Source organism: Cavia porcellus, unplaced genomic scaffold (assembly GCF_034190915.1).
Source record: "Cavia porcellus strain 051 isolate PalLab524CR breed Dunkin Hartley unplaced genomic scaffold, mCavPor4.1 scaffold_4, whole genome shotgun sequence".
NCBI classification, from domain to species: domain Eukaryota; kingdom Metazoa; phylum Chordata; class Mammalia; order Rodentia; family Caviidae; genus Cavia; species Cavia porcellus.
In genome coordinates, this window is record NW_026947487.1 from 61266374 (window position 1) to 61282068 (window position 15695).

Below are 15695 nucleotides of genomic sequence, written 5' to 3' on the forward strand. Positions count from 1 at the left end.
GTATGGCCAACAGTCCCACTATGTGTCAGATTTACCTTGATTCCCTACTGGCCCCCCTACGGAAATCCTTTCCCAAGATAAGATGTGTGCATTACATGGACGACCTTTTGCTCAGCGGCAGGGACCCAGACATGCTAAATAATATGCTCGGCCAGTTGGTCGAGGCCCTGAGACAAGCTAATCTGCATGTTGCCCCCGACAAGATTCAGGGAGGAGAAATGGTGACCTACTTAGGCGCAAAAATCTCCCCTATGCTAGTCTCTCCACAGAAGGTCACCATTAGGACGGATGGCGTTAGGACCCTAAATGACATGCAAAAACTATTGGGAGACATTAATTGGATTAGGCCATATTTACATATACCAAATTCATATCTCAAACCCCTGTTCGACCTTCTGAAGGGAGACCCAGATATAGCCTCCCACAGGAGGCTCACTCCTGAGGCAAGAGCTGCCTTACAGAGAGTGGAAAAAGCCTTAGGTGGGGCTACCTTACACAGAATTGAACCAGGGCGACCCTTTGATGTCTGTTTGCTACAGACTAGTCTACAGCCCACAGCGGTGATTTGGCAGAAAGGACCATTACTGTGGATACACCCTAAGGTCTCACCTGCAAAAGTCATAGAGCATTACCCGGAGGCAGTCGCTTCATTGGCCCTTGAAGCGCATGATAGAGCTGTCCAACATTTTGGCTCAGGACCACAAGCCATCCGAGTACCCTATACCGCCAGCCAGATCAAGACCCTGGCTGCCTGCATAGATACATGGGCCATTCTGAGATGTGTTTTCCATGGCGATATAAACAATCAATACCCTAAAGACCCTATCTTGTCATTTGTCACTCAGCACCCTATAATTTTTCCAAAGGTTACTGCCTCTGAGCCATTAGTCCCAGCAACTACAATATACACAGATGGCTCCAAGACGGGGATAGGCGCCTATGTGATCCTAGGCAAGCCCCCGGTTACCATACAATTTGAACCTGATCAGCCTCAGGTGGTGGAACTGCAGATCGTTAAAATGATTCTTGAACGGTTCTCAGAAGCCATTAATATTGTCTCCGATTCTAGGTATGTGGTCAATGCTATGCAAGTGCTTGAGACTGCCGGTTTAATTAGATCCACTTCCACAGTGGCTGGGCTGTTCCTGTCTATCCAGACATTGCTTCAGAACAGACACCATAAGGTCTTCACCACCCACATAAGAGCACATACATCCCTGCCGGGGCCTATGGCACAGGGGAATGCGGCTGCTGATACTGCCACTCGCCCGTTATGGATTTTTACCTTACTAACACCAATCGAGCGAGCCCGTGCCTTCCATGATAAGTTTCATGTCAATGCCAGGACACTAGCAAACCATTTCCATGTTTCCAGAGCAGATGCACGAGATATCGTGCGACTATGTGACTCCTGTGCCACATACAAACCTGCCATACCGATGGGAGTAAACCCTCGAGGTTTGATCCCTGGTGATGTTTGGCAGATGGACATCACACATATACAGGAGTTTGGGACTCTTAAATATGTTCATGTTTCCACAGACACCTGTTCTCACGTCATATTTGCAACAGCAGAAACAGGTGAAAAAGTGTCTAATGTGATCAATCATTGCCTGGCGGCTTGGGCCGCATGGGGCAAACCAAAAATATTAAAAACTGATAATGGACCAGCCTATATAGGCAAAGCCTTCAATGAGTTCTGCAAAATGATGGAGGTTCAATTAAAACATGGTATCCCATACAATCCCCAAGGTCAAGGAATCATTGAGAGGGCTCATAGAAGCCTCAAAGAAATTTTACAAAAACAAAAAGGGGGAGTAGGCCAAGGCCTGGCCCCAAAGGCACGATTATCCATGGCACTATTCACACACAATTTTTTAAATTTAAATAATGATAATTGCTCCCCAGCCGTGGAGCACTGCAACCCTTCCCCCAACCATAAAGGGTGGGTGAAGTGGAAAGATGTCCTGACAGGACAATGGATGGGCCCGGATCCAGTGGTCAGCTGGAACCGAGGCGCGGTTTGTGTTTTCCCACAGGAATCGGGACGAGAACCACTGTGGGTACCGGAGAGACTGACACGGGCGACAAAGCCCTCGACTGAAGATCAGACCTGCCCTACCGGAGATCCATCACAGACCAACCAACAAGATGAATAAAAATAGCGGTAGCCCGAAATGGACAAGAAGATCCTCAGGCATATGCATGGCTCGCTCGCCTAGCCTACGACCGAGTCTAGGGGTGGTGAGCTTCCCACACTCCTCCTCTAAAAAATTATGACATAGCTGGGTAGGAGAGTCAATGACGGGTAAGAGCGTACTCCCCCGGTGCGACTCAACCTAAGCCAGGCCCTACCCCATCCTGCACGTAAGCCGCTGGACTGTTAGATGCTGCCCAGGTCTAAATTTCTCTCCGAGGGGATTTCTTTACGGAGAGGAAATGAGTGCAAGCTTGTGTGCATCCAGGTTCCGTCCAGTTTGTGCCTGGCCCTAGAAAAAGGACGAGGGCCTCAGGGCCTTGGCAGACCATGGGACGGCCGACCAGGGTCTAAGCCAAGGACCTACGGTGGGCCTACGCATAGGGCATAAGCCTCTGCACCCAGTCCAGAAAGGGCTACGATGCGCACATTCATAAAAAATAAAAAAGGGGGAGATGTTGGGAGCCGCAGCCCCGAGCCCGGTCGCCTCACTTGGCGGACGTGAGGCCTGTAGTAAAGAGTAAAGCCTGAGGTAGATTACCCCTCCCATCGAGCACGTTAGTTTCCTGCTTACTGCGTAAGCAACCCGCTCAACAATATAGTCTGCCTGGCAACTGATGATGTTAGCCAATCAGCTTGCCTTGCTCACTTTAACATGATTGGACACTGTATCTGTATATATACTGGTGCCGCCCCTGGGGGGGAAGAAGAAGCCCGGAAGTAGAAGCCCAGAAGGAGCCGTGGGGAGCGGACCAAAGGAGGCTTCGGCTGGGAGCGATCCCAGGGCAGGCTGTACGGAGAAGAAAAATAAAAGAAAAGGTTGTCCACTGCCAGACTTTGTCGTGTGTCCTTCCTGCCGGCCAGGAGCGACATCGACAATATATATTGTCATTTTCCTTTTTATCGGTACCAGGGATTGAACTCACGACTGCCTGCTTGCAAGGCAGGCACTTACGCTGCTGAGCTAAATCTCCAGCCCCTACTAAATATATTTTAATGCTATTAAATGAAATCATTATATTAACTTCTTTTTTTTTTTTTTTTTGGTGCCAGGGATCAAACTTACAACCTCACGCTTGCTAGGCAGGTGCTTATGCTCCTGAGCTAAATCCTTGGCCTATATTAACTTCTTTTTTGAATTGCTCACTCTTAAAGTATAGAAATACAACTGAATTTTTTTGTATATTGACCCTATATCCTATTTTTTAACCCCCAGGTATATAAAACTGTGTCCAGTGGGCCTATCCCTTAGTTTTCTACTGTAAATTTTAACTTTAGTATAATAGTAGCCAGCTGTGTGTCTCAGTACCTTTCCCTGAAGGATACAGGAAGGAATCTATGTATTTACCTATTTGGTATGATGAATGGCAAGGTATGTGCATGTGTGCAAAAGTTACAAAATGAGATTTTTACCCAATTTATGCTCCATGTAACTTTGTTTTGCATTATGTTTACCTGAGCATCACAGACAGTAAAACAGAACCATATTACTTCAGGATTTGTTGAAAAAAGTTTTATTTTCTTTTTTCTAGTAGAAGTAGCCCAATTCAGTATAATGATACATGAAAAAATAGATTTGCAACTTTTAGAGGAAGTCAAAAGTGAATCATCAGATTACTCATGCATGGATAATGAAGATGACCCATTATGGTAAAATGCATGTTTTCATAATAGAATAGTTTTTTGGATGGATGCATGGATGATAACTTTGATATTGACCATGTGAACCAAAATTCCTGTGATAGCAAAATGGAGCAAGCATAGACTGATACAGACACAGGGAATGTAGATCTTCTTGATTCAGATGATGAACAGAACAGCAATGTGAGTACATATTTGACTAGTCACAATGTTGCAAAATGGCCAAGCAAGCAAATGGAATGATCTAATGTTAGAATTAGGTCTGAAAATATAGTGAGGGTCTTGGCAGAAGTAAAAGGTTTTGAAAAGAATGCCAGCACTGCCATTAAATGTTGGAATTGTAACGGACAAAATGCTATGAGATGCTGAAAAATACATAAAGGCTGAGATACAAATACAATGTTTCATGTGCACCAGCAGCCATATTAAAAATGTATTTATTATGACACCTGACTAGCTGAATTGAAAGAATTCATAGGTCTGCTGTATTTAGTAGGGATTTCTCAAAGTAATTGGAAGAGTGCAAAAGACTTACAGAAGAGCAACAGGTCAAAATATGTCATAAAAAATTTATGCCTTTGCAAATGTAGAAAGATTATTATGCTTTCAGTTGAGACATTTATCCTGAACTCAGTCAGAAGTCCTTATTCATATAGTAATAAACCAAATTTGAACAGATTTGTCACACTCATCTCCCAAACTAATTGGAATGTGACATTCTACAATTGCTTTATTGGTTTCCAATTGATGTTACATTTGTTAACAGAGCACAAGTTCACCAGCGCAGGAACTGTACACAGAAATAAAACAAAACTTCCAAATAAAATGTTGCAAATTCAAAACAGAGAACTGCATAGTACTCTGTTTAGAACATACAGTTGTAATATGTGAAGACGGTCTTAGCCATGACAGTTGAAGCAAAGTTTATTTTTGTAGTGGAGTTCTATTGTTATTTTCATTGAATTTTATACAAGAATTTCTTTCTTTTTTATAAAATATATTTTGATTAAATAAAATGTGTAATTTTTTATTTTATGAAAAGAGAAAAACAAAATGTCATAACAATATAATGGGAAAATAACAATAGTTAATACATTGAAATTATTATTTTTAAAGTAATTACTCAGAATACAAGATGTGGGAATAAAAAATTCTCTAAAGAATATTAGTATAAATCTGTGATGTGTTTTTTTTAAATCTGTCTTTCTAGAGCTGGGGGTATAGCTTAACAGCACAGTACCTGCCTGACAAGCACAAGGTCCTGAGTTTGATTGCTGGTACAAAATGAACTAGGAGAACCTAGTAGTATAATTTCTTGCATTTCTTCTTTCTCTTTTACTTTCCCCTTCCTTGCTTTCCCCTTTCTCTCATCCTAATTCCTTTTTTCCAGTTAACAATTTCTTACCATCTCACAGTATCTATTCTACATTTTGGGCCTTATTCATTTTTTCAGCTTCTCACACCAGGGAGACAATATGATGTTTACACCTATGAGTCCAACTTATTTCACTTTTGAGTATGGCCTCAAGTTGCATCCATTTACCTATAAACTTCTCAAATTTATCTTTCTTTATGGCTGAGTAGTATTTCATTGTATAAAAAGACCACAGTTTTAAAATTCATTCCTCAGTTGATGAGCATATGGGTTGTCTCCAAAATGTACCTGTTACGAATTATACTTCTATAAACATGGGTGCATGCATGGGTTGCTATGGTGTGATGTTTTTAATTCTTCTGGGAAGATACTCAGAAGGGGGATAGCTGGGTCAAATGGGACCTCTAACCCTAGTTGTTTTAGAAATCTCCACACTGACTTCCATAGTGGTTGTACCACTCTAAACTCCCATCAGCAGTGAAGAAGAGTTCCTTATTCTCCACAATCCTTCCAACATTTATTATTGGTTGATTTCTTGATGATAGCCATTCCTTCTGGAGTAAGATGGAATCTCAGTGTTGCTTTAATTTGCATTTCTCAAATAATGAATAATTTTGAACATTTTTCTTATATTTATTTGTTGTTTGTATCTCTTCATCTGAGAAGTGTGTATTCCTCACAGATGCCCATTTTTGGATTGGGCCTTTCAATTTGGGAGGTCTGATTTTTTTTTTAAATCTTTATGTGTTCTAGATACAAGTCATTTGTCTGAGGGACAAGGGGTTAACATTTTTTCTCACTCTGTAAGTTATCGTTTCATGTTGTTGGAGACCTCTTTTGCTGTGCAAAAGCTTTTTAATAGTATGAGATCCCAGTTGTTGATTCTTTGAACTATTTCCTGTGCACTCTAGGTTTTGTTCATGAAGGCTCTGCCTACACCTATGTCTGTAGGACTTTTACCTGCTTTCTCTTCCAACAGATTTAGTGTTTCTGTGTTAATATTTAGATCTTTGATCCATTTTGAGTTTAGTTTAATGCGTGGTGATAGACATGGGTCTAGTTTTAGTGTTCAGCATGTGGAAAGCCAATTTCTCCAGCACCATTTATTTCATTTATTTCAGCACCAGTGAACATGTTTGGACCCTTTGTCAAAGATGAGACAGCTGAGTGTGTTTAGAGTTGTGTCAGCATCTTCTAATCTGTTCCACTGATCCTAAGGTCTTATTTAGGAATTTATTTCTTTTTTTATAATTTTTATTTTTGGTACTTGGATCGAACCTACAACTGTGCACTTGCAAGGCAAGCACTTATGCCACTGAGCTAAATCCCCATCCCCTAGGAATTTATTTCTGGTGTTATCTTTTAGGTTTTGTCAGCAAGTACCCAGCTGATGTGAAAATATTGGTGTTTATTCTAAACACACAACATATTAAGAATTTAAGAGCTAGAGATATAGCTCAGTGGCACAAGTGCTTGCCTGGCAAGTGCAATGTCCTAGGTTTAGTTCTTGGTACCCCCTTAAAAAAAGAATCTAATAATTTATTTTATTGATATCTTTTGTTCCTGTTAACTATACAATGTATGATATAAGAACCTCCTTATAAAACATCAAGACCACTGAAATGTCAAATATGTCCAGCCACATGTCAAGTATGTCCTACGAAAAAGCCAGGAAAGCAAGCACATATGCTGTCAGTATGAGTGACGTGTATATGGAACATGCTGATATCAGGTGTGCAGAGTGCCTTAGGTGTGATAATTGAAGTAAACATTTTTCTTTGTAGTGTGCTATTATCATTTTCATTGTAGTTCATATGGGAATTTATTTGTGTTGTTCTTTTTTAGACTTGGTACCCAAAAAAGTCAGTGCTGAAAATTTTGATGCCTTTTTATAAACACTGAATAAATATTAAAATTTAATACTTTATTTTTGGTATTTTTTCCTGACAATTAATCATTGTTTAATATAATAAAACTCATAAAATTAGTCACCCATCAATAGAAATATTGTAAAGAATAAACATGGGTGTGACAGATCAATATTTCTACACCTTGATGTCAAAATTAGTGTTCAGTTCTGGGAAGCTAAAAATGTTCTCCAGGGTGTTCTGCACCCATAATAATAAGGTCAGCTATAAATAAAGACAATTTTACTTTCCCCCCAATAATATGCTTTTTTACTTTGCCACTGAATTACAGTGATAAGAATGGAGAGTCTTTCCTTATTTCTCACTGCAGAAATAATTCAGTCTTTCATCTGTAGGTATCATATTAGCTGTAGGTTTGTGGAGATGTTTTGTTTGTTTTTGTTCTTGAGCTTTGGTTTTTTTGAGAAAGGCTCTTGCTATGCAGTTCAGGCTGGTCTTGAACTCACTTTGTAGCCGGGGTTATATTGACCTCACAATTGATCCTCCTGCCTCAGCCTCTCAAGTGATGAGATTACAGGTGTGAGCCACCACAACCAGCTTTCTTTTGTTTTTTTTTTGAGACAGAGTCTTGCTTTGTAGTTCAGGCTGGCGTTGAACTCAATAGGTATTTGCCTAGGTTGGCCTCATACTTTGGGGGATCCTCCTGCCTCAGCTTCCTGAATGCTCAGATTACAGGCATGCACCACCATACCTAGTGAGACTTATTTTTTAATTATTGGGTCTTGAACTCTAGGCCTCGCGCATGCTAGGGAAGTGCTCTACCACTGAATTACATCCCCAGACCTTTTTTACTTTTGAGAGAGTCTTGCCAAGGCTGCCTCAACATTGTAATCTTTCTGCCTCAGACTCCTGAATAGCTGGGATTACAGGCTTGTGTCACTAAGCCAGTGACATCTTCTTTATAGTTTGAGAAATGTTCCTAGTTTGCAAAGATCAGTAGGTATTTGTCAAGCGCCTTTTCTGCACTTATTAAGAAGATCATATGGTTTTTACTTTCATTCTATACAAATAACAGAAAACAGGCATGTACAGGTATATTAGTCAGCTTTTCTTTGCTGGAATGAAATATCAGACATATAGAATTTGAAGGAGAAAAGGTTCCTTTTGGCTCATGGTTTTAAAGGCTGCAGTCCATGGTTGGCAGGTCCCAAGGTAGAAATGGCATGCTGGCACAGTGTAGCAGAGATAAACTGCTCAACCCATGGCAGGTAGAAAGCAGACAGCAGGGAAAACCAGAGAGGTACACCCTCCCAAGGGCCCCAGTGGCACTACTGCTGTAATGGGGTCCTCCCTCCCAAAAACCCATCCACCTACACACTCATCATAGGTTAAGCAGTGATGAAGTTAGCACCCTTATGATCTAATCACCTCTGCACAACACATGAACCTTAGGATAACATTTTACATCTAAATAATAACTGGCTTAAGCTACAGTTAATTTTTTAATCTAACCAAAAATCCAGCAATGGGGTGATAAGTTTCTTTCTGGGGTTGAAAATGGTTCTAGAGGGTTGGAGATTTAGCTCAGCAGCATAAGCACCTGCCTTGTAAGCATGCAGTCATGAGTTCAATCCTCAGTACAAAAAAAAAAAAAAAAAAAAGAAAAGAAAATAGTTCTAGCAGTGTAGCTTTTCCATTTAGTCTGTTCTATCTATCTATCTATCTACCTATTTATTTTGGGGGGGCAGTGTTGGATAAAAGTCAGGACCCTGCAAATACTAGATAAGTGCTGTACCACTAGGCTCTCTTCTTGGCTCTAAAATACCTTGTTTTTGATTGAAGGGAAATCTAGACTCACACACATCTAATTACTACAAGTCCTATCATGGTAATTCTGGCATAGGAGATTAGGACACGGCAAAATGGCTGGGGAAGTAAGCCTGGCCTGCTAATTACAAAATCACAGAACTGTTCCCAAAGCCCTGCATGTGAACTTCTCATGAGAACTTGAGCAGATTTTCTTTCCTTTTTTGAGACAGTCTCTCACTTTGAAGTTACAGCTAGCCTTGAACTCACTGTGAGCCTCATGCCTCAGCCTCTAGAAGACTGGACTTAGAGGCATGCACCACCACACCCAACTCACCCGATTAGGTTTTTAATAGGATGGCCCACACCTGACGTCAGCCTGAAGTGTGGGATCCCATCACTGACTCTTTGGACTAGTATGTGGAAGTTTTCAAGGGTTTCCTTATTTGGACAGTACAAAAGGATACAGATGCTATGAAGGACTTGTTATCATAGCTTTCCTCACGATTGCCCACTCTGCTTCTCCATCTTTTTATCTTGCTTTTCCCTCTTTTACTCAGCCCAAACTCATTCTGCAGAGCCAGTTTCTCTCTCACATGACAATGCTCCTGCCTCAGCTTCCTGAGTGCTAGGATCACAGGAATGTTTCAGCACACCCAGCTTCTCACTATTTTTTTTTTTGTTGTTGTTTTATGGCTGAGAACAAAGTCATCACAATTTGAAAAATGCATTCACATTATTGCACTTAAAAATCATCTTAACTGATACTGAACCAAGTCTTGGGACCAAGAGATCTTTGAAATGAAAGACTTATAGAGCTGTTACAGATGCTAGCCAGAAAAAGGAAGGACTACATCCTAGGACAAATTAGTAAACTCTAAGAGCAGGGCTGGATAGCTGCTGGAGAATGTCTTCTGGACTGAAGCTAAGAGTGTTTTTATAAACGTCAGGGCAGGAAAGCACTGCATTCCATGCTGTCCATAGACAGAAGGAGTGGGATCAAAGTGAGGAAAGCTTTGGGACAGGAGGGTGTCCGCAGGAAGCCACTGCTGCTTCTAGCTTGTTTGGGGTTTAAAGGCCCTTAAAGTTCATGCATAAACAGGTGTGGTGGCCGTGGAGGCCTAAATCAAAGTGAGACAGGAGATTAGAGTGTGGAAAAACTGGCTAGGGTAGTAAGTGTGACCTATGAATTACAAAACCCCAGGACACACGCACAGAGTTCCCAGGGCCCTGTAAGTGGGATTCTCATGAGAACTTGAGCAGGTTTTCCATTGGATGGCCTAGACCTGATGTCTGCCTGAGGGGTGGATGATAAGGAAAAGGACATTCCACACAGAGCTTTTGGCCACTGGGTTCTGTCTTGCACAGATGCCTCACCCTAAAACTGTAGGGTGTACAGTACTTCTTTTCCTACCTGGCCCACTTTTACCTCTGTGCTTTTCAGAGGCTGTTTCTTTTACTATCCACTAATAACACTCAGCTGGAATGAATCAGCATGGTGCAGGGTGCGGAAGGCCCACCTGAGGACTACTGTCAACATAAAAATGAGAACTAGATGGTAAGGTGTGTGCTGTTGATTCTCCTGCAGAGGCATGTCACGCTCGTTTTCCTGACATGAATTCTGCTGTTTGCATCGTTAGAGGCACTTAGGACCTTGCTGTTTGTTGCTGAGGATGGCTGTAATTTTTTTCGGGGAGCTCTGGTCCTTACCTTGAGCATCGCTTGTTGGCTCTAGTGCAGATCCCTCAGTCTGTTGGCACAGATCCTTCATCCTGTTGGTGCAGTTTCTAACTTCCACCAATGACCTTTGGGACTTCCCAGTGCAGATCTGTGAAACAGGCTTGCATGAGATGTTGTCATGGGCTCTAGGCCTCCAGGTGGACTGGTGAAGGACATTGCCATGGGTTCCAGGCCCTCAGATGGATTCTTTGGATCAGTGTGGGACAGATCTCCCACACTGTTTTGCATTTGACTCTTGGTGTTAATATTATAAAACAATCTTATAAATTATGTGTTCTGTATTAAAACATTTCCCTAGCAAACCCTGACTACAATACTAACCCTTAATAAAATTTTGCTACCACTTGTACTTGTCTTGACCAATTCTCTGCTCAGGACAGAAAGAACCTAGAAACTACCTTCAGGAGACCACAGCACTCCAAAACCCAGTCACAAGGATTTTGATATAGACATTTTTTCCAGAAGTTATCACTTGATTAACTTCCTTTATCTCTTCTCTCTTCCTTCTGGCTTTTGCTATTTAAATTAGGATGCCACAGCATTTTTCTTTTATCACAAAGAGTAATGTCTGGAAAAATAAGTCCATTAGCTCCCCCCAAGCCTGAGCCCCTCCAAGTACTTCCATTTTGGTGACTGCAACATCATCCAACTTAATGTGTAGGCCACAAAACCTGAATCACCGTTGGCACTTTCCTTTACATACTGTTTCTCCATGTCTAATCCATTATCACTTTCTGTGGAATCTTCAACTTCAGCAGTACACAGACTAGAACCAACACATCTATCTCCCAAACAATCTGATAATCTCCAGACTGGCTCACCTACTACAGTTAGAAATAGTGGAGTTGAGGAAATCCCTTCCACTCATTTAATTTAAACAGTACTTCAGGGCCATTTCTCCTTCCATTGTCCTAACTGAGGTAGGTAAAGAATAATCACAAAAGCCCAGGTAACCTCTGATGCTCCAGGTTTGTATCTCCTGCCCTGATCTTTGGTCACCTTACCCTATCCAAATGTTATTAAGGGCTCACGAATATTTGCTATATACCATGCATATAACTAAGATCAGAGTGAGTTCTGGGATAAGCATGTTGAGAGCTCCTGAGATAACACAGCACCCTGTCAACCATTTGTATCAATCATATCTAGACTGGAGGAATCTGGGCAAAGGTGCATAGCTTTTAAATTCCAAAAGCTTGATTTATCTCAAGCTGCTGTGAGCTTTGTACTATATGCAGTGTTTTGCTTTCTGGTCACCCTGGCACCACTCTTCTGATTATGCCATATCTTTTGCTGGCACAGACTTGCCCTGAACTTGACTTCCCATGATCTTCAACAAATGTAGCTGCTTCTCACTTGCTATCAGGTATGCACTAATTCATTGCTCCTTGTACATATGAGCCTGGATTTTATCTCTGCAAGTCATCACACCTGCTTCTCTTCTGGTTTATCTCTAACCTTTCCTCTACCCCTGGCCAGGGGCAAAGGTTTTAACCATGTAAACTAATAATATTATTATAGGCAGCTAAGTTCAAAAAAAATTAATATGCAACCAGAAAGAGGCTGAGCTCAGTGAAAGGTGGAGACATCAGAATTGTGGCTGGAATCACATTTGAAAAAGACAAGACCTCAAGATTAAAGTCACAATAGCCAGATTTATTTCCTAAGGGATGAATAGAAGCTTGAGGTTAGTACCATCTTTTTAATTAGTACCATCTTTTTGGGATTTCCCATAAAAATAGACCATTACCTTACTCGGAGTAAGACTAACATTATAACTAAAAATGATGAAAATGACTAAGACTAGGATTAAGACAACCTAAACCTAAGCCAAAGACCAAAAAAGACTAAGGCCATAGATTTAAGATGTCAATAAAATAAAATATCAAATGTGTAATGAGTGCTTAGACTAGACATAATTTTCACATCAGCTGTTTACTTGCTTACAAAACCCAAGAGATAACATCACAAATAAAAACCTATGTAAACTACAATGAGAATACTAACACAACTCTACAATGAATTTTTGCCGCAATTGTGACAGGCAAAGCAGCCTTCACCCATGTCCCATATACAAGTATTGCTTATACAAATAGCATGTGTGTTTTGTTTTTCCATCCTTTCTTGTATGACACCATTAACATCTCTTTGGATTTCCTGTTATTGTAGTAGGTCTTCGAGATGCTGTCCCTATCTGTTCACTTGTCAGCTCACCATGTGATCTGCATTTTTGTGTGTGTAGTTTTTCCTGTGTTGTAAATTATCTCTCATTAGTTTCAGTCCTACTTCTCTAAGATTTCTCCATGGTATTTTGTACTCGTTATTTTCTTCATTAACTACCAAACAATTTGTGCCATACATGTTTAGGATCAAGTAAAACACAATGCATTGGCCAATGCTTTGTGTTTTGAGTGACATCTACTCCATCTTTGGTTTTGTTGTAGAAAGTTTCCACCTCAGGTTTCTGTTCTGCGGAGGTTTCCCTATCAATATTTCCATCATGGTACAATGTTGATATCAGCAGAACCAGTTCTATTGTTTTGTTTTATTTTTTGAGACGGGTCTTGCTATGCAATTCAGGCTGACCTTGAACGTACTATGTAGGTGAAGCTGGCCTTGAACTCATGGTGATCCTCTTGCTTCAACCTCCTCAGTACTGGGATTATAAGCATATGCCACCATGCCCAGCTAGCTTCCAGTTTGTTTTTCTTTGCCATATATGAGGCTAATGTAAATCTTTCTGAAATGCAAAGATTGTACTATACAATTCTCTGTTTTGAATTTACAATGTTTTGTCTGGAATTTATGCTTTGTTCCTGTGTATGGTTCCTGCACAGGTCAACTTGTTCTCTGTTAGCAAATGTAACATTAATTGGAAACTGGTAAACCAAACATTGAATATCATATTCCAATTAGTTTGGGAAATGGGAGCAGCAAGTGTATTCACAATATCATTTGGCTTTACTACCATACGAATAAAGATCTGATGGCTGAATTCCAGGATAAATGTATAAATTAAAAGCATAATAAGTCTTTGTGAGCTGTTTTTGACCCGTCACTCTTCCAAAAGTCTTTTATATTCCTGTGATTACCGTGAGAAATCCCTGCTAAGCACGGCAGATCTATGAATGCTTTCAGTTCAGTTAATGAGCTGGCATAACAAATACATTTTTGAATATGGCTATTGGTGCACAAAATATACTTTCTATCTCAGCCTTTGTGAATTTCACAGTATCTGGTAACATTTCGTCTGTTACAATTCCCAAATCAATTGGCAGCGCTGGTATTCTGTTCAAAAACTTTCACCTCAAGCTGAGGATATAGCTCAGCAGCATAAGCACCTGCCTGGCAAGTGCAAAGTACTAAGTTCAATTCCTGGTACAAAACAAAACAAAAACCTTTTACTTCTGCCAAGACCCTCACTATATTTTTGGACCTAGCCCTACCATTGGATTATTCTATTGATTGCATGGCCACTTTGCAACATTTCAACTACTAAAATATGTACTCACAATGCTGTTTTGTTTATCATCTGAATCAAGGAGGTCTGCATTCCGTGTGTCTGTGTAATTGATGCTTATTCCATTTTACTGTCTCAAGACCTTTGGCTCACAGAGCCAATGTCAAAGTCATCATCATCATCCTCATCCTCATCTACCCCATCTCTTCTATTACAAAAGCATATATTTTACCAGAATGGGTTATCTTCATCATCCATGCATGAATAGTCTGATAATTCACATTTTTTGTATATGGAATCGAACTCAGGACCTTGGGCTTGCCAGGCAGCTATATTCCTGGCCTGATGATTCACTTTTAGCCCCCTCTAAAACTTGAATATCTGATTTTTCATGTGCCATTGTACTTAACTGGGCTACATCTACCAGAAAAATCAAAAGAAAAAATTTTGGGGGGGTGGTACTGGGAATCGAACTCAGAACCTCATGCTTGCAAGGCAAGTGCTGTAACACTGAGCTAAATACCTGGCCCCAAGAAGCATTTTTTAAAAACAAATCTTAGAGCAGTGTGGGTGTATTATACCTTTTGTGGTGCTCAGTTAAAAATACTCCAATATGCTCCACAGAGTATAATGTGGGTATAAATCCTGGTTTTACATATGTGCACACACCTTGCCTTTCATCATACCAAGCAGGCAAACAGTTGTGCCCTGTAACCCTCAGAAAACATACTGAAACGCACAGGTGGCTACTATTACCTTGAAGTAAATAGACATTTACAGTAGAAAATAAGGATTGTGGATGTGGTACCCTCTATTATGCTTGGAGGGTTAAAATGGGGCACTTCTGAGAGTCAAATAGGGGTGAGCTATTAATAATAATGCAGGGCCAGCAGGCATAAATGTTGACTATCTCAAGCAAATCAGACATGTATTCATGCTCTTGGCAAGATTTGGAGCTTCATCTTGTGGGCACTGGAAACCACTGAAGAGGTACAGCACAAAAGCCATGATGCTGTTTTCTATCTTTGTTTGCTTGTTTTTTGTTTTTTGAGACAGAGTCTCGCTCTGTTGTTCAGGCTAGTCTCAAACTCACTGTGAGGCCCAAGCTTGCCTTGAACTCATAGTGACTCTTCAGCCTCAGCCTCCTGAGTTCTGGGATTACAGGTGTGTACCAAAATACCTGACAAAATGGTATTTTCAAAATGACCAGCTGGTTCAAGAGATTTATTATGTAACATAGCAACTACAGTCACTAACAATGTACAGTGTACGTGAGAACCGCTAAGAGTGAGTTTCCAGTATTCTCCCTACAAATAAGCATGTCACAGCTTAAACTAGCAATTCCACAATGTACATATATTTCAAAATATCATGTTGTATATCATGAATATACAGAATGTTGATTAAAAGGATCAAAGAAGATTACTCTTGCTCTAGTGTGGAAAAAAGAAAGCAGGGGCAATAGTTGTCTTATAAAAAACAAATGCTTAGTGGAGAAGTCTGTTAATAGATAATTACATCTACACTATACATATATATATATATTTTTTTTTTTTTAACTATACTATACTTTTTTCATCAGTACCAGCAATTGAACCAGGGACTCAC

The 15695-nt window shown here is 40.5% G+C and overlaps 1 protein-coding gene across 1 annotated transcript in view; it reads right to left on the bottom strand.

The window, feature by feature from the left end:
* Heatr3 (HEAT repeat containing 3) overlaps positions 1-15695 on the bottom strand; it is an 84294-nt gene that overhangs the window by 14293 nt on the left and 54306 nt on the right. Inside the window, exon 15 of the mRNA XM_063247150.1 lies at positions 10598-10715. Coding sequence (XP_063103220.1) covers positions 10598-10715 — 118 coding nt within the window. The remainder of the gene's footprint in view (positions 1-10597; positions 10716-15695) is intronic.